The sequence below is a fragment of the Athene cunicularia genome, assembly GCF_003259725.1.
Source record: "Athene cunicularia isolate RWA chromosome 3 unlocalized genomic scaffold, athCun1 chr3_part1, whole genome shotgun sequence".
Classification (NCBI taxonomy): Eukaryota; Metazoa; Chordata; class Aves; order Strigiformes; family Strigidae; genus Athene; species Athene cunicularia.
In genome coordinates this window covers 112,943,263-112,968,692 of record NW_020799097.1, presented here as the reverse complement: position 1 = coordinate 112,968,692, position 25,430 = coordinate 112,943,263, and the positions used below count along the sequence as shown (strand labels likewise).

At 52.8% G+C, this 25,430-nt stretch overlaps 1 protein-coding gene across 5 annotated transcripts; it reads left to right on the top strand.

The window, feature by feature from the left end:
* Positions 1-570: 570 nt before the first annotated feature.
* KLC4 (kinesin light chain 4) lies at positions 571-25,424 on the top strand. 5 transcript variants are annotated; one of them, XM_026844199.1, is made up of 16 exons: positions 571-758; positions 10,083-10,349; positions 10,546-10,776; positions 11,143-11,221; positions 11,311-11,536; positions 11,817-11,904; positions 12,295-12,396; positions 12,680-12,853; positions 13,001-13,100; positions 13,663-13,715; positions 16,439-16,506; positions 16,589-16,697; positions 17,471-17,593; positions 24,321-24,445; positions 24,570-24,627; positions 25,102-25,424. In XM_026844199.1, the coding sequence occupies exons 2-16, from the start codon at positions 10,101-10,103 to the stop codon at positions 25,189-25,191; spliced, it is 1,875 nt and encodes a 624-aa protein (XP_026700000.1). In that variant the 5' UTR covers positions 571-758; positions 10,083-10,100; the 3' UTR covers positions 25,192-25,424. The 5 variants fall into 5 exon arrangements, with proteins under 5 accessions (XP_026700000.1, XP_026700001.1, XP_026700002.1 ...); XM_026844197.1 differs by having other exon boundaries at positions 574-758; positions 17,471-17,620; XM_026844198.1 differs by lacking the exon at positions 571-758 and adding an exon at positions 8,521-8,740 and having other exon boundaries at positions 17,471-17,620.
* Positions 25,425-25,430: the final 6 nt, after the last annotated feature.

Here is a 25,430-nt window from a genome sequence, read left to right as displayed (position 1 = left end):
ATTGGGTGTTACTGTGGATGGGATGGTTGCAGCAACAATCGACTGGCTATGTTGGCTGCTGTAATGCTGTGGCATTTGTCCTCTCTCTGTGTAAAGCATCTAGAGATTAAATGAATGCTTCCAGGCGGTGCTTGGCCCAGCTCTGCACTGTGCAGTGCTGACCCAGTGGGACTTTGAGCAATCTTGTCCTGTACCGGGCCATTGTTGTGGGCATAGCGATAGTGATCGCAGAGCTGGAGGGCTCTCTGCAGCTCCAACTGCTTGGCTTTAGGGCCTGGGATAGGGTCAAGCAGTGGGGACGCAGGAGAGAGTGATGCTAAACAGGATATGAAACCTTTTGCCGCAAGATCGTGTGTAGGATGGAGCAGATCTAGCCGGCTGTAGGGCAGGGCTGACTTTGGCCATCTGAGCGGGAGTCTGATGTGGCCCCTTGGGCAACTTGGGGGGCTCTGCTCTGCTTCTTGGTGCTGCCATCGGTCCCTGAGGAGGGAACCCTGGGCTTGGCTTGCGTGGCGCTTTCTGCGCTCCCAGGAGAGCATCTGACCGTTCTGTTTCTGGAGCCTGGCTGCATCTCCCTCCCCTCCCCCTGCTGCAGTGTGTGTGGTTGGCTGCCGAGCGCCTGGTGCCTGCGCTTCTGCTAGAACTGGAGGGCAGCGCAGCAGACGCCTGGGAGCCGTGCATCGCTGCAGCCTGTGCTTCTCCGCGGCGCTGGGGCCTCCGGGAGTGCCAACCCTGGACAAGCTGCTACAGGCAGCCAGGTACCGCTCCTCTGCAGTGTGGGCTGGGGGAGGATTCCCATCCGGTGACTGAGCAAGGCAGGGTGCCCCGGCGTCCTGTAACAAAGGGACACTTTGAAGGGCAATTTTGAGCAGAGCTGATGATAACTTTTCTCCTTGGGAAGCTTAGTTAGCCAGGTGGGCACAGAATTTCTCTGTAGTGATACTGCAGAAGGACAAAGGGGTTTCTCGGGCTTGCTTGTCCCAAGGATATGCAGCGGGTGTGCCTCCTGCTGCCAGACAAAGCCGGAGAAATGATGACGGAGGCAGCTTCTAGCATACAGCAATGGCTCTCAAACTTTCAGAGCCATGTTTCTCCTCAAACCTTCCCCCCATTAATAATCTGCTTACTAAGCTGTTCCCAAGTTGAGGTGCACCCTACCGAAGATGGGGGGCAATTGCTGGTAAGCTGCTGGAACAGAGAGGATGTGACTGGGAGGAGGTGTCTGAAGAATGGCTGGGGGGATGGCGTTGCCGCAGAATGATCTGGCCAGGCAACCGGGAGAAATCTGCACAATGGTGGGAGGCAGCGGCACAATTACCAGCAACCACAGGCTTCACTGTGTCTTGCAGAGCTGGCATCTGGCACGCTCTCGCGGCTCCATGTGAGGGTCTCCTCTAGTGCCCTTGGTTTCATGTCTCCCATGCCACCTTGAGACGTGGAAAGCACCCACCCCTGCCTCTGCGTGAGGGGAAGGAGGGTGGTGTTAAGCATGCATCGGGTCAAAGATCTGGCCAGCTCAGACGCAGGGTAAATAAACATGGCTGAGCTTTGCTGTAATTGGTAGAAGGAGTATGAAACGTGTATTCTCTCATCTGCTGTTTCAGAGGAATGTCCAGGTAGGAACAACAGCACTAACCCCGAATACCAAAATGGCTCTCAGTGCACAAAGGACACATGGCAAGATTTTGACCTTGTCAGAGTTTACTAGCAAATGAAGCCTTTGTCCAGAAAGAGCCATATAGCTCCTCAAAAAATTCCATCTGGTTGGGGGACCCAGAGATAAAACAGATCCTTTGCTTATTACACAGGTAGAGGCTTTGTTTCTGTGAATTTGGCTGCCTTGTTGTGGTTTACAAGACCCATTTGCTTCTGGAAATAATAGCTCAGATTTACAGCCTGCAATCAGCTGGTCTTTGCAGCTGTCTCAAGTACACCATGGAGGGAACGGTGGGCACTCCAGAACCCTTCAGGGTGCACAGGAGTGGCCCCAGGGCACTTGCTGTCCCAGCTGTGTCCTGGCTATCTCCTGTACTCCTGAGGCACATCCAGTGCATAGCCCTCACGTTAGACAGATGCCTGCAGAGGCTCTGGCTGCTGGGGATTATTCTGCCTGCTTTAATACTACTTCATGTTGTCAGGGCAAGGTAATGGCTCTCGCTCTTGTCTTTTATAGAGTGAGACTCCCAATCAGATTCTGAAGCTAGGAAGAGATGCTTGTCCTGGCTTCATTCCAGCTGCTTAGCTCTTGTCTTGCTAGCCTGGAAACAGGTTTTAATGGTGTTTCACTGTAGTCCCAGGCACAGCAGATGCAGAATGGATTTGGTGAGCTGCAGCAGACATAAGCAAGAGTTTGAAAACAAGGTCTTATCAGCTGATCTGGAGGTGCTAGCACAAGCTTGCTGGTGGGGGTGGTGAAGACTGCTGTTCTGGTTCCAGTGGCTCACTGAAAGGTTCATGTTTCCCTGGCCGGCTGGGATTGTAAACAGCATGAGCTGCAATAAGGAGCAAAACGGCTTTCTGCTAATGGCACATGTTAGTGCTGTTTTGGGGCTTGTGTTTTTTTTTTTTTTTTGTCTGTTTCGTAGGTAATTTTGTGGGTTTTGGTTTGTTTGTTGTTTTTGGTTTTTTTTTAACTCTTGTTGCTTCTGACGACTGTTGTCTTTGATTGCTAGTGAATGAAAGGAGTAAGACATTTCTGGTCTTGAAAGGAGCCGATACAAAGCCAACCAGACTATTTCCTCTGTCTTCCTCAGAGCACATATGCTTGTTGGAATTGGATCATGCATTGGTAACACAGGAATTGCTTGCTCTGGTCAGTCACAGCAAACCCTTGTAGCTTTTGACTTGCCATTTCCACCTGTGGGCTAGAAAGCGAGAGGGGGATGGGGAGCTCTCAAGTCCTTTCTCTAGCGATGTGAACATGAGTCACTGGCCAAGTCCTTGTAAAGCCAGATTATCACTGCCCTGCCCTAGGTTTCAGGAAGGTTATGCTACAGTGCATTTTCTGTTAGAGATTGTAGGTGGTGTGGAGCTGAAGCTCCTGGGACAGAGAGGACTGTTTAGTGCCGAAGTGAAAGAGCATGAAGGGAACCTCCCATCTCCTTGATGGAGAGCCCTTCCACTTGAGCCTCAGACCTAGTTCTGTAGTCCTAGTTAAAAGCCCATGGGGCTCTTGCAGCCTGCTGGTTAGCCCAGACTTTCCCATCACAGGCCTACTGGTATCTAGAAAAACCCCTGGAGCTTCACACTCAGGTAGAGCTGGAGTATGTCAGTTGCTGCTGCAAGAAGCAATCCTGGCATTGATCCCTGTCCAGCGGATAGGGAGGGCTGGGCTGTTTCCAACAGCACAGTCAACTTCTACTGGGTTACACATTATTGTAGAGCTTGGGGAAGCTGGTTGGGTGAAGCCTTTCTGGACTTGAAGACTGGCTTTAAAACCAGGAGAGGGGATGCCTGGATGCTAAGGAGAGTCCTGTATTTTGGGCGTGGGAGAATGTGGGTGGGATAGCTCCTTGCCTCCACTCTCTGCTCTGCTGCTCGAGGGGCATTACATTGCCTCTCTTGCTCTGGGACAGAGGGAGCCTGACCCCATGGGACCCTGCTGAAAGGAGGCATGTGCTGCATTCCCTTCCTCTGGGCATAGGGTCAGTTTCTAGTGCTGTGGTGCCTGGCCCTTTTGTCCTGAAGTGGTGTTCAGCAAAGGAAAATGTAATAAGGAGTTTATCTAAGGAATTCAGATGAGAATTTTTTTTTTTTTTTTTTTTTTTTTTTTTTTTTTTTTTTTTTTTTTTTTTCCCTCCCACATGAGGACAGTTAAGCCATGGGACAGGGGTCTGAAAAGCTTGTGAAATCTCCATTTTGGGAGATACTCAACCCTTGACTAGACACAGATCCCTGATCAGATACCTGCTTTGAGTGAGGGGATGTACCAGAGACATCTAGGCATCCCTTCCAAGTAATACAACAGTCAGACTCTTTTAATAGGGAGGAAGTTGCAACACAATAATCTCTCTATGGTGCTTGAAGCCATCTCTGTGTTGATTTGACTCTCGAGATTGCAGTGCAGGAAAAGTCCAGGCCGGAGCTTGGGGTTAGGAAAGAACTTTGAGAAGAAGGTGGGGCTCTAGGTACCCCCTTTTTTGGCACTAGGGTGGAAAAACACATGATACGGAGACAAATGGTGGCATGCACATCAGAGTTTGAGTGACCGCTTTGGGATTGTAGCTCAGAGACATGCTGTGTATGAACTCCTGAGGTGCTGACCCCTGACTGATCTCCCTTTTGTGTGTTCTTAGTGGCTTTAAGGGAGCAGGAGTACCAGGCATTTCTGGCAGTGCTTACAATCACAGAGCACCATTTCTGCTCTGTGCCTCACGTGAACCTCAGCAGGTGCCCAGGATGGAGCCATGTACTGCAATTATTCTACCAGTTTTTACTTTTAGGAGTCCAGCATTTGCCCTCTAACTTCTGGCTCTTATTCATGTTGCAGTTCTTAGTGTTACCCTGAAGCTGACTGCACACCATCTGTCCCTTCATTTGCAAAACATCCTTCTCTTGCTTTTGTTTCTAAAGCCTTAACGTGTGTGCGCAGCTGCTCTTAGCTCTGAAGTTCTTATGCACCATACAGAGCTGATTATATTTCTTGTTTTACGCATATTGAAGTGGCTCTGGAAATGCTGACTGTTAGATGTGCAGCTCAGGAGCACCACTTCATCCTTTATCTGTGGCTCTGTTGCGGGTGGCCTGGGGTGGTGACCCTCAGCACAGTGGCTCTTTTGGCAGTGATGTGTCAGTGCGCAAGTTGCCTGGCAGCGTCAAAGTGTCCTGGCTGTGCAGTGGAAGTCTCAGAGGCTCTGCACAGCTGACTATAGTCTCCTACAGTCTCTGTTTGCTTTCTGACACTATCAAAATAAGGAGAAAACTTGTGCTCATGATACAGCCTCTGCGATGGTTGCAATCTTGGCACTCTGTCTGCTTTTTACTGCTTTTGTTTTATTTTTCAGCATCCAAGGTATTAGGTCTAGGTTTTGTTGCAAAACCTAGTGGTGGAGACTCAGCTGTATATTGGCAATCTCACGTCTAGCTTCGTTGGAGGTCAACCAGTCTTTCCAGAGACCCTTTATTCTGTTGTTTAACAGTAATGAGCTGGCAGAGGTCCAGAGGAGAAAAAACCCTCCCTGCTTTTATCAAGTTCATTTGCTTCCCAAATGTATAACTTTGCTGTTTCTCCAGGTACAAAAGCATGTCTCACAGTATGAGACTGGGATAATTATTGTGAGAATAAGACTTGAAGCCCTGTGTTTCCATTGCTAAATGCTACCATTGCTATATACCTTCCAAATGTGGTCACTCTTTCTTGCTATGGGTCAGACTTACTCCTTTCCACGGGAAGGTTTTCCAGAACCCACTTGTTTTTCTGCAACTACCATATCCTTAGATCACCTTCTCCTACAGAATAGTTTGCTGCTAAAATTCTGTGCCCAGTTCTGTACAGTAAGTGCTGGCAGGCCATCTGCAGTTTGAAGGAAGTGGCAATTGACAGTATCGGTTGTGCAAGTTGTGATGGTACCCTTTGTCTCTCATACTTGGTCCAGGGACGTGCAGGGAGGCAGTGAACTGAATTTGTTGAGGCATATGTAGACCTGAAGTCTCTGTCCTGTTGTAGTTGACTCCTGATTTCTCGGGTGCTTTTCTTTTCCTCTCTCTGTAGCCTTCTAGCATTAGGCATCATAAATTAAACTTTAAGATTCACTTGGACCCATTTAGTCTGGCATCCTTGTTTCTGTTGTGGCAGCTGCTGTGGATTTGAGATAGAAGCAATGAAGCTTCCAGCTCCTTCCTCCTAAAGCTCTTGCATGTGGGAGCAGTTTTCAGAGGCAGAAAAGTGGGCTGCTGAAATAGCTGATGCTCAATGATTTCCTGGTTATGCACTTGAATACAGGAGGAAGGTTTCTGCCAGGCAGGATGTGCTAGCTGATGGATGCCCAGCTGGTTGCTGCAAGTGCCACAAAGCTCAGTGCATGCGTCTTCCCTCCCTGTCTTCCTGCAGCACTCCTCCAAATGGGAGCAGGGGAGGGGAAGATGAGATGGGTGTTGCCAGAAAGCCAGGCTATTCTAGCAGCTCACTGTAAATAGGGAAGACATGCCAACTAGAGCGGAAACATGCTGATGGAGACCTGGGACGTGACACCTGCAGAGCTGTGAGGAATGCAGCGGGATAAACTAGGAGCTGGGCACTCCATCTCCTGAGGAACTTATTGGAAAAGCATTCTTTCTGTTCCAGTCTGAACCTCTCCCTGCCAAAGGCAAATGACAGTGTATCACCTCCTCTCTGCAGGAACCTCAAAGTGTGTTTTCTGCCTGGATAAACGACACTCAGTGCCCTTTGCTGAATGTGTGGGAGTAGGAAGAGTGCTTATACAGCAGCCTCAGCCTGCCTGACCTTGGTGTCAGTTGCCATAGAGTATGTTTCGGCTCTAGAAGGCTGAGCACTGAGTGTAGACCTGCCAGCACTAGAGAGAGCTGGAAATAAGGCTCTGTAGGGAAGAATTGTCACTTTGGAGGGATAAGTCAGCTCCCACCAATGCTTGTTGGGGTTTTTTTCTGTGCAAGAGGTAGCAGCATTTAAGTGACTTCTTCTGCAATCTTCTCTTTGTTTTCTTGTTGGTAGTTGAAAGTAAACAGCCCATGCACTGTTTTCAGATTTTATACCCTGTATCCAGCCTGGATAATCCCCTGTCCACCCTTTAACACTGGAAGCATGTCAGTATCTAGCAGGGCTGTGCTTCTAGGATGTCATCCTAGGGGATGTGTAGAGGTGTATGAACGGCCAGTGAGAGAAGAGAAGCTTGTATTAGTATGTCTTGAGGATCTGCGAATGTAATTGCAGGGTAGGAGGAGTCTGAAGTGCTGTGGGTCAGGATGTTTTGATGATTCTTCCTTCTCAATCTGAAAGCTTTACAGTTCTGAAAAACAAGTTGTTGGTGGAGACTCTGAAATGCTCGAAGCTTTTTCTGCTGGAAGGGCTGAAGAAAGACAGGTTGTTGCTGTAGTAGGGGAACTGAGTGTGGTTTAACACTTAGCTCAGCGATTTCTCAGTTGAGGAGTAGTTCTGTGCACAGTGGAATTAATGAGGCTGATTTTCTATGGATCTGGGTTTTGTCTGACTTATCTAGCAAGGTGCAAACTCTGGTGGGTTTTTATCATGATTTGCAACATGTTCCTCTTCCCAATGCGTTTTTATTGTACTTTGGAAGGTGGCAGCAGGATCTCTGTATGGATATAAGTAATGCTTCCATTAAAACTCTATGCATTTCAAGCTGACCCAGTACATAGAGGGACAGATGAAGAGGCACTTGTGCTGCACAGCTGCATAAGCCTTAGAGCAGAGCTCTAGTTTTGTTGTATGCTGGGTATAAGACTGCTCCTGGGGAGCTCCTTGTGTCCCAAGCCTTGCCTGTGCTCCAGAGAACTCCCACTTCTTGATTTACTTGTTTCTGAGTCTGGGCTGTTTCCTTATGAGCTGAAAGCAGTGATGAGGCCATTTCACCCTTTAGCAGTTGTTACCTTGGCTTCTGTGGAAGCAGGTAAGTGCCTGCTGAGCCTTCCTGGGAGGCTGTCTGGACCCTTTTCAGAGTAGGACAACAGTTCTTTGCCAGATGTGGCAGTAGTAGTTAGTGTCCTTTGGGCTGCCAGCCTCTTCCTCTGGAGCTGGGAATTGTTGCACATCTTTTCCTGAATTGTGCTCACCTGCAGAAGTCTGCCTTAGGCAGGGCTTCCCTTGTTGCTTCGATCATTCCCCCAGAGATGTTATAAAGGTGGTGAAAAGAGTAACAAGGGGAATTATGGACCAGAATGCTGAGCTGTCAGTTCCAGGAGAATCAGTTTGGAAGACAAGGGTATGAGTGGCAGCCAACTCTCAACAGACTTGCTTTTCTTCAAAACAGTAGTCTGTGCTCTCGATCTTAGTGAGGATTTTCATATCTTTCTATGGTCTTCTCTAAAGCAAACTGGGAATTGTCACAGTCCATATGAGACTTTTCAGTGTAAAATGCACAATGTGCAGGGTAACTGCATGCAGAGTATGGCAGCTACTTAACAGTATCCCTCACTTTTGGGTATGGGTCAGGGTTGGTGCAGAAGCTGGATCATGAAGTGAATGTGAAGTCAGCATTGTGACTCTGGGGTAGCAGGGAAGACTCAGCTCTTGCTCAAAGATATGAACAGGAACCTAGTCTTCAAGAGACATGAAGTGTACCTGCCCTGCTGACGTTCAGTAATGCCTCCCCTGTGTGTAGAGAGTTTGCTGTGCTTCCTGAGGGGTGGATGTGTGTCACTGGAACAGAAACCAAAGAGGAGTGGAGAGGAGAGCTCAGGCATATAAAGCAACTCAAGGAATTTCTGTAAGAGTGAGGATAAAGAGGAGGGAATGGGTAGGTATAATGAGATGTGTGTACTTGCAGCAACTGCCCCAGCACTGTTTGCCATCTTTGCTTTCAGAAGATGGAAGAAACTGGACCCATCTATTTCTAAGGGCCCACTTCTGGGCAGGGATAGTGGTAGCTGAGCTGGGAGATTACCCTGAGTCCCCCTGGGCAGAGCACACAGCTGGGGAGGAGAGGAGCCCTGCCAAGAAGAGAAGCTGTCTCTTGGTTCCTGTACCCGTGGCAGCACTTCTGCTCGCTCAGTAAACCAGGCACAAGGCTGCTGCTGCTGAACAAAGAGCTCAAACCACGCAGAGGTGGGTCCTGCAGGAGGACAAAGACAAATGTGTCAGCAGCTCTTTCCGCACCTCCTCCTGCTTGGTGCCTGGGCAGTGTGCCAGCTTCCTGCCAGCAGGGCCCTGGGTGCTCCGGTGGCAGTGCCTCCTGCCAGCCGTGGGCAGCAGGGAGGTGCTGCCTGTGCAGGACATTGCAGCGGGCTGCCTTCAGCCCTGCAGGAGGCTGGCCTTGGAGTGACCTGTAAGGAGGTGGCTGGTGGCTTTCTTGCCCTTGCTGAATAATGTGAAGAGACTGTTGGTGTGGTCCACCTGGGGAAAGGGAGGCTGAGGGAGGGTTAGATGAGTGAGTTGTGGAGCAGCCAGGGTACTGTTAACCTGCTGTAAGAGGTCTTGCCTTGCTTCTTATGTCTCTCGCCCTCTGGCCTGCTGCGTGTTTCCCTAGCTCCTGGATTTTCTATGCGGGGATCTTGCAGCCGCACTAACATTGTGGGTTGTAGCACTTGGTGTCCCTGTGCAAAGGCAGTAACTTAGTACTCTCCTGTTGTATATGTGGGGGGAATGGGATGGGGAAGGGGTACAGAGTCCTTGTGTCATCCTGAGGAGTCCTTGGGCTGGCAGTAGGGCAAATGAAGCTGTAGAAGCTGTTACTGTTTCAAGCTGACACCCACACGAGGGTTACACTAGTGTCACTGTAGCAGTTGGTGTATGTAAGCTTTCCCACACAGGCATGATTCAGTTCATGCTGGTGGTGTTACGTTCCTTATCAACACAATGGCCGTTCTGTGCCAGGGCTAGGATTGTCAGGGTGTACTCTTCTGGTCAGGGAATTTTTTTGTTTGGCCCAGTAAGGCCACTGGTACCTCCCTGTCTGAGGGATGCTCTTCCAGGAGATCTTTCCATTGAGGAAGAAGAAAGCTTTGAGCTGGCATCCGTCCACTTTCTGTTCCCTTTCTTCTGCAGTCAGAAGAGGTGTTGAGCTCTGAGAGCCTCCTTGCATCAGTGGTCTGGGGGCAGGAGGTATACGCATTGCAACCCCACCTGCCAACTACAAATCTCTGCTCTTAAATGGAAGCTAAATGAGCTTTCCTTGCTGCGGGAGTATGGTGGTGTTGTAGGTCAGCACTGATTCTAGCCTTTTTGTCTCCTGTCCACGAGTGCTACCAGCACTGGTTGTCAGCACTCTGTGCCACAAAAGCAGAGACATGTGCCTTGACAGCTGCCCGCTGCCAAAGGGAGCGGAAGGGCTTAGAGTAGGCAACCAGTTGAATGCTGTCTCTGGCTTCTTGAAGAAGGCTGTGACACTTGTTGTGGCTTCTCTGAAACATCACTGAGGCACTCAGATTTTATCTTTCTCTCTGTGTAGGGCTGCAGGAGCAGGACTATGTCCACCATGGTATATCCAAGGGAGGAGAAACTGGACAAGCTGAGCCAAGAGGAAATAATTTCCAACACCAAGCTGGTGATGCAAGGGCTGGAGGCACTCAAGAATGAGCACAACTCCATCCTACACAGCTTGCTGGAGACCATCAAGTGCCTGAAGAAAGATGAAGAAGCCAATCTTGTGCATGAGAAATCCAACCTGCTCCGCAAGTCCGTTGAAATGATTGAGCTGGGTCTTGGAGAAGCTCAGGTGAGAGTGGTGGGTGACCCCCTAGGTGTTGCCCAGGACTGACAGGGGAAGGCAGGCATGTGGCCATTCCCTGTAAGCTGCAGGGGCAACAGGGGGCTGAATGTAGAAGGCCAGTGTGATGCTGAGGGTGGGCTCTGAGCATGCATGTGAGGGAGATACAGAATTGTGATATTTACTGACTGGGACTTTTGACAAGGTGATGATGGCATTGTCCAACCATCTGAATGCTGTGGAGTCAGAGAAGCAGAAACTGCGCGCTCAGGTGCGGAGACTGTGCCAGGAGAACCAGTGGCTGCGTGACGAGCTTGCCAACACTCAGCAGAAGCTGCAGCGCAGTGAGCAAACCGTGGCTCAGCTAGAGGAGGAGAAGAAACACCTTGAGTTCATGAACCAGCTGAAGAAATATGATGAGGATGTCTCACCTTCGGTATGCCCTAGTCAAGCAAGCCACCTTTAGGGATGGGGGAGGTTGGACCAGCAGGATTGCCTAGGTGGGATAGCATTGCCTTGGATTTTGCCTTTTCCTAGGTACTGTGCACAGCAATGCATATAACTAAAGGGAGCCTGCATGGGGCAGAGTCTCTGGGAGAACATGGAGTAGCATGGATGTGCTGGACAAATTTGGCTTTATTACTTTGGGGCAAGGGAGAGGGAGAAGATGGTGGCAAAGACAACAGGGGAAGTTGAGGGTGTTGGTGGGCTGCAGCAGGGAGGAGAGTTTGGTAGCTGACTCAGCCCAGGCTGCTGCTGACTCTTCTGAGAACCACTAGTGTTGTGATTCCCATCCTCTCAGGAGGAGAAGGAAGGTGACTCTGCCAAGGACTCTCTGGATGATCTGTTCCCGAATGAGGAGGAGGAGCATGGTCCTGGATGTAAGTGTTTGCTCATGCATGGTTGCTGGCTGTATCTGTTCAAGCGTGCTGTGCCAACTGTGCCCCTGTTTATTCCTCTGTGCCTGCAGTGCCCCACCAGCACAGCAGTGCAGTGGCAGCTGCCCAGCAGGGAGGCTATGAGATTCCTGCACGTTTGCGCACCCTCCACAACCTTGTTATCCAGTACGCCTCACAGGGACGCTATGAGGTGGCTGTGCCGCTCTGCAAGCAGGCGCTGGAGGACCTGGAGAAGACATCAGGCCACGATCACCCTGATGTGGCCACCATGCTCAACATCCTGGCACTAGTGTACAGGTGAACATTGGTGGGCAGGGCAGGACTGGGCCAGGAGAGCTCATTCTGGTGACAGGGAGCTCCCCCAACTTCCAGTGCCTTTCAAAAAGGTTTTGGCACAGGAGAGGTATTTGGACTACCAGACTGCCTGATAAAACTAGGGACTGGCTAAGATAGGGAGGAATGGAGAAATGAAATGGCTGTGAGAGCTGGATCTGTGTGGAAGGAGAACTGTTTGCATTCTACTTGCTATGGGCTGTGATGTCCAAATCCTGAATAACTGGTTGACTTTGCACTGCAGGGATCAAAATAAATACAAAGAAGCAGCACACCTCTTGAATGATGCTCTCTCCATCCGTGAGAAGACTCTGGGCAAAGATCATCCAGCGGTGAGTGTCTCCCTCCTTTCAGTCACTTCCCTTGATCTGTAGGTGCTGCTGGGACTAGAATGGTGCCCTTATGGTGTGTCTGCAGCGAGACTACCAAGGACAGCACTGTGCTCTGTGATATGAGGGGTGCTGTTCACATGGTGTGGGGCTCTATTTTACTGCTTCAGTATTTCCTGCTTTCTTGTTCAGTATGGCCTGTCAAGAGTTAGCTTCTTCAGGATCCTGCAGTGCAGACAGGGTAGCCTTCTGCCTCTGGACCTCCTCCTCTTCAGAATCAGCTGTATTGCAGGCATGAAGGAAATGAGACAGTCACTGTTACTGCTGCTTGCATCCCTTGTTTGGTCCCACTGGATTCTGCTTTGTTTCATGGAGAAGCTTATGTCTCTGCAGGTGGCAGCAACTTTGAACAATCTGGCTGTTCTCTATGGCAAGAGAGGGAAGTACAAAGAAGCAGAGCCACTGTGTAAGCGAGCCCTGGAGATTCGTGAGAAGGTAATGGTCTCCCATGTTCTCAATCCCTCCAGCTCTCCCTAAGGGTTTTCCCCCATTATCTCACTGCACCTGTGAGATCCAGGACCTACCTAGACTCTCTAGCTGCTGATTCTGCCAGCACCTTTCCCGTCTCTCCAGTGTTTTCAGCCTTAGAGGGGTTTCCCAGGAGGTGGAAACTGAAATCTTTCATCTTTACCTCCCTAGTTTTTGGCTCTTGTCTGACTTGGGCATGTTCTCGAGGTACTACAGTGTTGACTTTTTGTGGCTTCTCTTGTTTACCCAGGTCCTAGGCAAAGACCATCCTGATGTGGCCAAGCAGCTGAACAATCTAGCCCTGCTGTGCCAGAACCAGGGCAAGTATGATGAGGTGGAGTACTATTACTGCCGGGCACTGGAGATCTACGAGAGCTGCCTGGGTCCTGATGACCCCAACGTGGCCAAGACTAAGAACAACCTGGTGAGAGCCTGGGCAGAGGCCCTGTGGGGATGGGGAGTGGTGCTGTGAAAAGGTTAGCTTTGCCTGGTGCTTGGGAGATATGGAAGGATAGCTGTGAAGGGGGCGGAGTGTTGCCCAGTGGGGCTGGAGCTGTTTTCTTGGTTGCAGGCCTCCTGTTACCTGAAGCAAGGCAAATACAAAGATGCAGAGGTGCTCTATAAGGAGATCCTTACCCGTGCTCACGTGAAGGAGTTTGGCTCTGTGGATGGTTTGTACAGAAGAAACTGTTGGGGTTGGGGAAGGGTGAGCGGTTTGGTGTCATGGCTCTCAGCCTAGGCTTGGCTGGTACTGGTATCCCCCTGGCGGGGGGATGGAATGCCTTGCAGGGCCCCTGCTTTGCGTAGCCCTTGAGACACTGCCATTCTAGTGTGTTATGCTGCTCAACCCCTTCTCTCAGAAGGGGTCTTGGAGAGCTCTGGCTGTCAGTCTTTACTGGGTTGGGAGTAGTTGTGGCTAAAAAGGGGAATAGCAAGTGGCACAATCATTCCCAGGCATAGGCCAAAGTTTCTCCTGTACACCTGGCACGGGTATTATACCATGGGAGAGCTTTTTCCTTCCTTCTGCTGTCCTGCCCTTGCAGTGTTGGTTGCCTTTCTTGTGGCTCTGACTTAGGGACCAGGGAAATCTATAAGCCTTGTCACTTGCCTCTAGTGAGCTTCTGGCTCTAGAGACAAAGTGTGGGACTGTGCAGGAGTCAGAGCCCCAGTGGAAGTGGCAGAGCAACAGGGCAAGGTAATGAGTGGAGCTGTCTTGCATTCTTCCCCACACAGATGAGCATAAGCCAATCTGGATGCACGCGGAGGAGAGGGAGGAGATGAGCAAGGTGAGTCTGAGCTAGTGGTGCTACCTGTTGATAGTAACAAGAGCCCAGGGAGGGGAAGGAAATCCAGGGGTTTTGATCCTCTCTTATCACACCCAGACCTTCCTTCCTGCAGTCTGATGAGCTGCTGTGGTCACTGATGAAGGCCAGGAGGGGTCTGGAGAGTGGGGAGGGAGTGTGGCAGCTCCTTGGGGAAGGGAGGGAAGGCCATCAGAGTGCTTGATGCTTTTCCTGGGGAGGAGGGATTGTTCAGCATCTTGACCGTGGCTGCATGCTCTCTTTTTGATTTAGTGATCCCTCTGGGGCACACATATGATGAAAGATTGTGGATGGCAAAGGGTTGTGCTGCAGGGCCTTGGCACTCTGTTGCAAAGAGCTGCTAGTACCCAGAGCACAACCTGCTTCTGAAGCAGCCCTAAAGGCTGCATGAGGAAAAATGGAGGTCAAGGAGGAACTGCTGCCATCACCTTGCTTAAGAAAGAGCTAAACCTCCTGGAAAAGATCTCTACACAGGGCAGGCCCTAGTTGTTCTATGTCCTAGCTGTCTTGTCAAAGAGGATAGACATGGGTTGTGCTTGCTTTGAACTAAGCTGAGAGGCAAAGAAGCTGTTGCTCCTCTTGCTCAGGCCCTTCTTTGTGCAAGAGCACAGATAAATGCAACAGAGCCATGTCTCTGCTTTTCCCCAAGCCTAAGACGTCACCTGCTTTTTGGCAGGTGGATGAAGCAGAAGAATGAAGGACTCTGGTCTAGTCCTCTAGCTGCGGTGGGAGCTTTGCACTGTCTCTTTCCCTATCCTTTACCCTCAGAGCAGGCCCCATCCCCACATGGGCTCAGACAGCAGGCTGGCAGGCTTGGTTTAGTGACTTACCAGTCCTATCCTGCGAGTCCTAAGAGCAGGGCAGTAGCAGCTGCCTCCCACGAGCATGCTGTGTCTTCCCATTGAACTGTTCTGTGCAGTCCTCAGTGCAGGGCAGCTCTGATTACTCTCCTATGGATGCTCTGCTGCAAAGAAATTACACTTGCTGCAGCACCATCCTATACAGGAGAAATCAAAGTTGGAGTAGAGACCAGGCTCCCCTTGTACCCTCTGGGATTGAGACACATTTTTTGAGAATTAAGGGGTCAAATGTAGATAGTTGTAGTGTGAAGCTATGCTCCAGATAATTCAAACTTTGCTACAGGGCTTGGGGACCTACAGTTGGAGTGAGATTTGTTTTACAGCCTTGGGCAAGGGCTGAGCCTCTTTCCCTGCTCCTGTCCCCAGGGCAGTTGTGCCCATGCCCTGTGGCATGATGTAGTTGACATGGCCTTCCTGGCTAGGCAGTGGTAACCACATACTGTTCATGCTGCTCACCCAGGGGCTAGGTCTACTGCGCTCTCCTTTGTGCTGTGTTTCCACATTTTTTTATTAAAAAGCTTCAAACACTTCCTGAAGAGCTTCACTTCCTTTTTTCTTTCCCCTTGGCTCTCAGTCACAGAAGGGCAGGTGTCCCTCTTGTGCCAGCAGCAGGGCACAACTAGCAGTCCTGACCTTCGAGGCTGCTTCTGCCACAGGGGATTTGACACCTTTCCCCTTGGGTTCCCCTACCCTCTTAGAGTTGCCTCTATGCAAGCTTCAGAGGTGTTTTGAGTCCTGAGTCCTCCTGTACCTGGGGCCTGTCCAGGCTGTGTAGGCTCTGATTCAAGGAAACCCGCATGTGCCTATGGCTCAGAGAGACCCTAGCATGTGGGGTAAAGATCTGACAAGTTCTGGAGACTGAATAAGAAAAATGGTCCTTGTGAAGATAGTTTCTTCTGGGCTAGATCCCTTGCCAGAGGGAAACTCCTGCTGTGGAGCAGTGGTTCCTTCACCTGCTCGGTGAGAGCAGCCCTGCTGTGCTTGGGGCTGAGCTGGGTGCTTCTTGCCCAGCCCCTGTGTCCTGTGGGTTCAGAGCCAGGGGCAGGGCAGACCCCCAAGTACTTGCCATGCACCAGGGTGCACAGCGTGTGGACAGGCAGCCCTGCTCCTGCAGCAGTGGGGCTTCCTTCATGCAGGTGTCACTGTCCCTACTGATGCAGGGCAATGCTGGCTAGCACACAGTGCTCTGCAGAGTGGGTTGTCCTGGCCCTAGGTCTTTCTCCTTGAGTATCAAGCTCTGCCTCCTCTCCTGTTGCTCTGGTCAGCAGCTTCTCTGCTCCTGGCTGTTGCAGGGCCAGCCAGCTTTGGGGTACAAAGGCTGGACATGGAGAGGAGACAGCTAGCTGGACTGGGCTGCTGTGGGACTGGCCTGACCTTGGAGGCAGAAAGCTTACATGTGGCTGGCTGATTCCTTTGCTGGCTATGACTGAGGGGTTTAGCGCCCATGCTGCCTGGCATGCCTATGGGGTTTTTGTTGGAGGTTTTTGTCTCACTCTTGCATGCTGGGGTAGTGTCATGTCCTCCAGAGCACTGTGAAGATGGACTGTGTTGTCCCTGCTGCCTTTAGTACCATGGAAGGGGGCTCCTTGCTGGGGTGGGGACATCACTTCTACTTGTGGCCCAAATGTGTTGCAGCAAATGGGCTTTCAGCTTTCCCTGCAGGAACCTGCTGGGATTTGTGACTGCATTTGCACATTGTGTTTCCAAAGGCTGGGCTGGTGCAGGGGTGCAGCCTGGGGCCTGACCCTGGGACCCAGTAGGAGAGCACAGGCCAGAGAATGGCAGTAGGCATGGGGCTAACAGCTCGCATCTCTCTTCATCCTGTAGAGCAAGCATAGAGACAGTGCTCCCTACGCTGAGTATGGTGGCTGGTACAAGGCCTGTAAGGTTAGCAGGTAAGCAGTGGTTTGTGGGCAGCTCTGGGTTCTGGAGGGGGTGGCCCCAGGGCTCATGCTCATCTTCCATCTGTTACTGCAGCCCAACTGTGAACACCACTCTGAGGAACCTGGGTGCGCTGTACCGACGCCAGGGCAAGCTAGAGGCAGCTGAGACCTTGGAGGAGTGTGCAGTTCGCTCTCGGCGGCAGGTAACCCCAGAGGGACCTTCCCTGGTGGAGGGGACATTGTGGGGCTCAGGGTGGCAGATCATGCCACAGCATTTGGCTTGGGGTGTGATGAGGAACTCTTCTGGGCCTTGCAGCATCTGATATCCTCAGTTTATATTCCCATCATACCAGAGCACCTTGGTGGTAGGAGTTGTATTTGTGTGTACATGTGTGGAGTTCTGAATGTGCATGTGTGCATGGATGGAGCAGATGTCAGCGTGTGTACATGTGGGGAGGAAGGCGCACTGAGTGCAGAAATACTGCAGCTGGGTTAGGGCAGGTTACTGGGCTTTGTCAGCTATTGAAGAGATCTGCACGCACTGAGATGTTTTCTTCACACTAATTTTTTGTCCAGGTTACACATCAGGGATTTCTTAGAGTACCTCTCACCCTAAACTCCTCTCAATCCTCTAATAATAAAGCAGGAGCTGTAGAAAGACTGAAGGATGGCAGAAGCCTTCACGCACCAAAATGTTAAGAAAAAAAGCTGTCAGCTTTTGAGTAGCAAAGCCCTTGTCCCCCAGGGTGGTTTATGGCTTGCCAGGGGTCTCACTGATCTGAGAACCCCAATAGGGACTTCTAAGTGCAGGATAACATTTGGCTCCATCCTTCATGTGCTGGAGAATTTTGACTGTGATGGGACAGTGGCCAAGAGAGGGGATGGGACTAAGTACAGTGATGGTACAGCAGATCGCTAGAGGGAAAGAACACAGGAGGGCAAAACATGGTGCTTCCTTATCCCTTTCTACTTGCAGGGCATTGACCCGATCAACCAGACGAAGGTGGTGGAGATCCTGAAGGAGAGTGATGGCACAGAGAGACGTCGGAGCCTGGGGGGCAGCGTCAAGTACGAGAATGCCACAGACGGTAGCGAGGAAGTGAGTATGGGCGTGGAATGGAGCGGGGTAAGTACAAGACACCATCAAGAATGGCCTCAGCCGGCTGCCAGAGGGAAGGGACAACCTGGCTCAGGGCTGTCCCCGCGTGGCCTGTCGTGGCATCCTTGTCTGCCTCCATTTGTTCCCTGCACACTTCCTTCCCCTCTTTCTTGGTATGAGCCAGCCAGCCCGCAAAGGTGTGTGTCTGGGCCTGGCTTCTGGTGTACAGGCCAGATATCCCCAACTAGGGGCTCCTGCTTCCAGGGGGCTGCCAGGCTCTCACAGTGCACAGCATGAGCTGGTTCTGGTCTGCCCTTAATCTTAGCCTTGCAACCTTATTAACATATCTCCCTGCTGCTCCCCTCTTGAGGCCCTGGCTGAGAGCATCGGCCCTATCTCAGGCCCACGCAGCCTCTGAGCAACTTGGCTGTCTGTCCTGCACTGCACCACAGGCGATGCTGAGCCTGGGGAGGGTGTGTATGTGCCTGGTGTGTCTGTGACTGAGTGACTGCAGGGCACAGGAATAGTCTGCAGCCAGCATCTTTCCAGTCCCCCTCTCCTGGTCTCATGTCCTTTGTGGGCTCTAGCCAAGCAGAGGTGGTAAAAGGCAGGTCTTTGTGGGATGCCAGGCCAGACTGACCAGTGGCAAAGAGGTGTCAAAAGAGGCTGGTGTTAGCCGAGACACAGCCAGGGTGAACTGAGCCTGTCTAGGCTTGCTCTGAGACTGAGGGGACTTTGGTCACTAGCACTGAGTTTGGAGAAAGGTAGCAGTCCAGGTCTGGGACAGGTGCCTTTTGTCTCCTGCAAGGAGGAGGATGGAGAAGAGGCAGCAAGTGAGCATGGTGCTGGTGGGTGCTTGGCTCAAGGGCTGCTAGAGCTGTTAACACTTACCATGCCTCCTGCAAACTCTAGTTGGGAGCATAGTGTAGCTGGGTACCCAGGGGTTTTTGCAGTCTGGCACAGGTGATAGACTGAGCACTCCGAATCCTTCTCTCTCCCTTCCCAACTACTGTCACTAACCCTTCTCCACCTGGCTCGGCTCTATCCTCACCTGCATGAGCTCCCTTCCTTCCTCTTCTGTGTTGCCATGACAGCCCCTCAACACCCAAGCCTGAAGCCTGCTGGCTCTCTTGATTGTGGATTGTACCCAGGAGGTGACTGGAGGAGACCTTGCGGAGCAGAGCTTTGAGGGGACCTGGCAGCTCTGACAGATACAGGGCTCTCCTTTGTCCCAGCTCTGTGCCATCAAGAGTGAAGAGGGTCCTAGCCCTGGCAAGGCACCAACCTTGGGCCCTTGTACTCCCTGTTAGTTGAGGGGCTAGCAAACACAGAGGGACAGCTGCAGGTTTGGATTAGGATCACCTGGTCCCTGTCCTGGCCAGTATCTCTCTATGGTTCCTCCTGGCTGTGGGTGTTGGGTGATCGCTTTGCACTGGTGATGGTCTGGGAGACCTTCCTGACAGTCTCTGAGCTGGTCATCCCAAGGCAAGCAGGCAATACTACCCTGTGACCCAGCCCAGGGGGATAGTCCCTCTTTCTATGACCCTTCCCCAGAGGGCTTGGCAGGGCTTCCCTGGCCCAGCCAGCTGTAGATAGAGGGTTCAAGGGCTGGCCCAGCACCCTGGGGGACACAGCTGCTGCCACATGATGCTCGGTGCCTTTTCTAGCATGCTGCATGCATAGCCAGCCTCCTCTCCCCAGCCAGCAGCCCTGTACTGGGCTGCAGCTCCCCCAGAAAGAAGACTGAGGCAGCTCCTGCTGTTCCTGTCTGTTATGGCCAGTTGTTCCCTGTGCTGGTCTAGAGACCTTGGATATGCTGCTACCCCTTAGCTGTCAGCTGCTGTAGGCAGGGCCATGGGAGCCCCCAGGGTGCCAGCAACTTCCATGCCCTGCTGCCAAGGGCAGCTCTGGAAGCACCCCAGGGCCTGGACCAGCTACTTGCGGCCCAGGTAATTGGGCTGGGAGATCCAGGGTCTGGGATGGCACCAGCTCAGTGGTGCTGAGGCTTTGGCAGGTACCCCATGCCCAAGGCCCAGGAGCAGGGAGCCCTCAGAGCAGGAAGCCCAGGCTGTTATACCCTGAGTTAGATGTTCCTGCCAGCCTGCTAGAGCATGCTGGCAAAGATGTGAGTCTGTTGTTTCAGCCTCACAAGACTCCCTCCCTGCCCAGACATGGTCCATTGTCTCTGCATGCAGCCTGGGCCCTGCCCCACCTGCTCCCTGGGTGACCTACAACCTCACGGCCTTGTAAATTGTGTCTTTCTCCTCTCTGTGCACTAGGCTTAAATGCCTCCCGAGACTCCCTCTTTCCCCTCCACCGCAATCACCTGGATGTTTGTGTTGTATCTTCCGACTTTTCCTCCACACCATCCCTCCTTCCTCGGCAAGAACTCCACGCCAGTCCCCCAACCCTCCCGGCGCGCGAGGGCACCGCGACGCCTGCAGAGGAGTGCCTGGCCACGTGGCCCAGCTCCAGTCCCATGGCCAGCAAGAGCAGGAAGAATCTGCGAGGAGCTGCCTGCTCCCCCAGGCCAGGGCGATGGGCCACCGTCCCCTTGCGTGCCCCCACCCCCAGCCTGCCCTTGCACATCCCTGGGGACCAGGCCTGCGGGGGATTTTCTTCACTCCAGGCTTGCCGACTCCACTGTCATTAGACATCCTTCAACCCTCCTAGCTTGTTCCCTCCATCTCTGCAGAGGCCAGGATGGAGGCATGAAGATGGGGCTGTTCTGGGACAGAGAGGCCTGGCCTTGGCAAGGCTGCTGTGTGTCCAGTTCCTTTCTTCCCTGTAGGCTTAGCTGATGTTAGTGCCCTGTAGCAAACCTGCACTGGCCACCAATGAGCTGGGCTCTCCCTGCCACACAGGGCAGTCTCTATCTTGCTGTCTTCCTGCTGAGCTCTGCAACCCAGGGGCAGCATGTGGGTCTCTCTGCAGGGGTACAGGAATGTAGGGCTGGCCCATAGCTAATGTACATCCAAGATGAGGCGAGGGGGTGACAGCCAAGGGCTGTGAGTGGAACAGAGACATGCCAGGATAAGGATAAGTTGCAACCTCCTGACCTGATGCTGTAGCCAAGTTCTCACCTAATGACATTAAGGGATGAATCTGCTCCCCATTGCTCCAGGGTCCCCAGGTGTTGTGTTGCTGCTGGCAGAGGGAGAGGCCATGGTGAAGCTGTTGTTTGTTCCTTGGAGGCAGAGAGAAGGGTAGGAGAAAAGAGAACTTTTCTGTAAGTGCCAGACCCCAGGCCATTAGAAGTGGCTGAAATGGGGAATGGGCTGTTTTGGAGCAGAATGGTTGGGAGAAAAAGGAGGTGCAAAGAAGGATATGAAGAAAGGAGGAGCTGGGGCTTGAGTGCTCTGAGCATGTTGGGGCAGGTGGAATGGCTGCAGGGAGGTTTCCAGAGGAGAAGGGGTCAGGATGCTCATGAAGGAGGGCAGTTCTTGAACATAGGACCTGGCTTGCCAGGCATGGTCCCTGGGGCTATGGCTTGCTGTCTGGCTGTCCCTAGCCAAGTGGGTGGAAAATCTGTAACCCTGTTACTTCTAGGAAGACAGTGCTGACCCTTAGTGTGTGGGAAGTGGCTCAGTGCCTCTGATGGGACTCCAGGCCTGCACAGGGTCTGGTGCTTCGGTCACTACTGGAGAAAAGGGACGTTTCCCATGGCCAGACTGACACTACCTTGAGTTTCACACCCTTGGGTGCACACCTTCCTCTCATCTCCTATAGGAAGTGAACCTCCCTGGCCCTTTATTCCCTTATTCCCTACCTGGGAATAAAGCTGGGGAGGCTGCAGCCAGCAGGGTAGAGCCCAGAGGCCAGTGCAGGTCACCCCCTTATTTATTTAGGTAGATAGTTTGTCTTATGCTAGTCACCTGGCAGGTTGTGCTTGTGTCTGTCTGGGCCTGGCTTTCCCGTGGTGATACAGAGGCCTTGGGGCACATGCATGCTGCTCTCCTGGGAGCTTGTGCTTGCTGAAAGGACCATGGGGTATGGAGTCCAGGGCTGAGTGCTCTAGGGCTGCACCTTCCCTGCCTCTCTCTCCCAGTGCTGCTCCATGCTCCTGGAGAGTGGTGAGTCCCCATTGCAGGGTGTGTTCAGGCCTCAGTGCCACTGGCTCCTGTGCTTTGCCATGTCCTGGACCTGGTGCTGTAACAACCATACCTCTGATTAAAGGTAGACAGACCCGAACCGCTGCCCTGTGCTTCTTTCCACACTCTGTAGGCCAGCGTCGGTCAGCCCTGGGATGGTGGGTGCAAATGCTGCTGGAGCAGGTGTGGGGGTGCTTGGTGTCTGTGTGGTGGTGGGGGAGGGCTGTGCTGCCCCCAGGGCACCTCTCCTAGGCTGAGCATTGGAGATGAGGGACCCAATGCCACTGAGCCTCTTCCTAACCTCCAAACCAGGGTTGCTACTAACCTCAGCTCTGTAGCCATGTGTGGCAGGACTGCCCTGGGGCATCTGAGCTTGGGCCTTCCCCAACAGGTGTTTCTATTAGCCAGAAAAATATCCCTTTGTGCCTACCAGTGCTGAGCTGCAGCGTGCTGCCAAATCACGCCCAAGCCTTCTGCCTCCATGCAGCAGGCAGGGTGGGAGCATGCAGCAGAGAGCAGCTCAGTGGGGGAGCTGCTGCTTTTTCTTTGAGTGCTCTCATCCTGGTGGGTGCAATGGGGTGGGGGCTTTGCAGTAAACCAAGCCCCATAAATGTTCTGGGTTAAAAATAACCCTTCAGAAAAAGAAGTGGAGAGAGAAGGGAAGCTATTTTTAACCCAGCATGCAGCAGTGTTTGGTTCTGGTGTTGGTCTGCAGTCAGTCTACATCACTGCATCTGCGGAAATGTGGCTCCATCCTCCAGCCGTGACCCCACAGCATACTTTCTGGCCAGATCCTACTGTTCTTGTACTATGGTCCTGCTCCCCTGCCCCATCTGTGTTCCCTTCTCCACCCCTGGCTTGTGTGCCCTGGTGAAAGGAACAGTGCCTGGTATGGCAGCACCCTGCAAGGGAGGGTGGTGACGCGGTGCAAGTCTGGTGAGAAGACAAAAGACACTACCCCTGTCTTTGCTAGTGCCATGTGCTGATGGCTAGCTCCTCCAAAACCTGCCCATGGCTCCTAATGCAGGAGGTGAATTGTATATCTTGCCAATACTTTTGGTGCTCTCCGCGTTCCTGGTGAGCGGGTCCCCTGCAGCAACAGCACGTGACTTCCAGTTTGGAAATCTCTCATCCTGATGAGAAAGTGAAGAGTTTCAATGCACTTGGTTTATCCAAGAAGGGGTGAGATGAATGCCAGGAGAAAGGTTTGCTGGTAGGAAAAGTCCTGTTCAGGTGTTGGAGAGGGGTCTAGGGCTCGATCAGCTTTGGGTAATTGGAGTGGGGAAGTGTTGGAAAAACCTTACCCAGGGCTACAGCCCATAGTGGTCAGCACAAGGGGGTGACTGACAGAGACCGTGCTTACCTGCAGAGCTGCATGGACAGTCCTGGAGCAACCACTGCTGCTAGCCTGGGCTATGTTGGTCATTTGGAGTGGTACAAAAGGGCTCCCACACATGCTTGTAAGGAGCAAAGGGCTTCTGCAGTCACCTTACCTGTTTCTTCTGCCCTGATGTGCCAGGGGCCATTGGGATCAGGAGCAGGGAGGACTGCTGTTATTAGGCCATGAGAGCAAAATTAATTCCATATCAGCAGTGGTGCCACAACCTTGTGTAATGAGCATGCCTGGCCACAGAGGAAGAGCTTGCTGCCACGATGGCAGAGTGGCATGAGGTGGTGTCATGCTGGCAGTCTGTGCCTTGCACATGGAGCTGAACACAGGAGATGGAGAGTGCCTTTCTGAGTACTGGGAATTTTGGGGGGAATGTGGGAGGAATTAGGCTGGGGAACAAGATTTAGGGCTGGTTTTGTTCTTTGGAAAGAGCAGGCCGCTGTAAAGAAACCCCTGCAAAGTGTCACCCCAGGGCAGCCGGTGGGGCCAGGCACAGCTGAAGCTGGGGGACTGGGAAAAGTGGTGCCTGCTTGGCAACACAGTGTTGGTGCAGCCAAATGAGTGCATCCCAAATGGAGCTGCCCGAATTGCTCAGCAGGCTCAAAGCGGGGGGGGGGGGTGTTAGAGGTGGGACATGGCCATGTGTGCATATGGGCTGGTCTTGTCTGACATGCGTGAGCCTGCAGGCCTGGCATGTGTAGGACCAGGATGTGTGTCAGGACAAGTGCTGGATGGAGAGGAGGAATAGCAACGGCATGGTGAGGAAGGGCAGGAGGAGGGGGAGGATAGTCTCCAGCCAGCAGCAAATGGGGAGGGAGTTCTTGAAATGAATGTCCTGGCTCCTGTCAGGACTTGGTGCTTCGCTGGCCACTGGGACCTCCATGGTAGCTACTGCCTGAACTGTTGCAGATGGTGGAGCTATGCCATGTTTGAGCAGGGCTGTGGGGATGCCAGTGCCACGTGTGCTGGTGGCCTGGTGCAGGTCAACAGCCTGGCTGGGTGTTGGGCTTGCATTGGGCAGGAGGAAGGATTGGTCTGGGTGAGCCAGGCCATGGTGGGGGGAGTCCCCAGCTCCATGGTCATCATGTCCTATGGAGAACCAGGGCGAGAAGGAGCCATGTAGTGAGCAGTAAGCCTGCTCTGGGCCACAGCTAAATCAGTGCAAGTGGGCAAGACAGTTTTTAGGGCCAAGCCCAGTTCCTGGTCTGCAACATGCCAGAGCCCCGGCTTGTGTCTCTGTGTCCAGGATGGCAGTGGCACCCTCCAGCGTAGCAGCTCCCTGGGGAAAATCCGGGATGTGATACGGAGGAGCAGTGAGATGTTGGTCAAGAAACTGCAGGGCAATGGTCCACTGGAGCCCAGGAACACCAGGTAGGTACCAGGGCTGTGAGGGCCAGGCTGGGTACAGAGCCAGATGGGGGCCCTACCACCTTGGGGTTTTGGGGTCTGGCCAGGTGCAACGAGATCACACCTGTTCTCCTCTGCTTTCTTGTAGCATGAAACGAGCTGCGTCATTAAATTACCTGCACAAGTCTAGTGATGCTTCATTTGAGGTAAGCACCAGCTAGGCAGCAGGGCTGGTACGGGAATGGGCACTGGGGTGGGGGCTGTGTGGCTGCAGCTGGCTCTGAGGGCAGTGGCCAGCAACAGAAATGGTGAGGGGCACAGTGGGCCACACATGTGGTGCCCAGGATTGCATCTGAGTGTTCATCCATGCAGAGGTACTCCGCAGTGCTAAAGTTACTCTGCTTTCCTAAGAGGTGGCCTGGCCTGGTGCCCCCACTGTTACCCCCTGGGTATGGTGGATCTCTTCTGAGATCATAGCTCCAAATCTGCAGGTGTTGCTTCCAATTAACCACCACTATGCTCAGTCACAGAATGGGAGTGGGGAGGGTAGAAGTGGCACCTAACGTGGCTGATAATGTTGGGGGAGCAGGAGTCCTGGCTTGCAGGGTGCGGGAGGTGGGATGGCAGCTCTGGGGCGTGCTTGTGGATTGCAGGTACTGGTCCTCACAAGTCTTTTCCAGGGCACTCAGGGCCTCCGTGCAGAGAGCAGAGGCCTCAGCGCCAGCAGCATGGACCTGTCCTCCCACAGCTCCCTGCTCTCCTCCAACTGACCCACGCACCCACCCACAGGTGCCCCCCTGCATCTCGCCGCTCTGCCGCTGGCGCACCACCGCTTCGCGCCACGCAGGGCAGCGCCCGGCACCGTCCCCACCTCAACTGCTCTGTTTCCCCCACCACTGGCCCTTGTGCCACTGTCTGCCCGTCCACCGTGGGGGGGGTGGGGGGGCTCACGGGCACCGGGAGGCCCTAGCTAGTTTGGGAATCGCAGCCCGCACGCATGCTCCTCTGC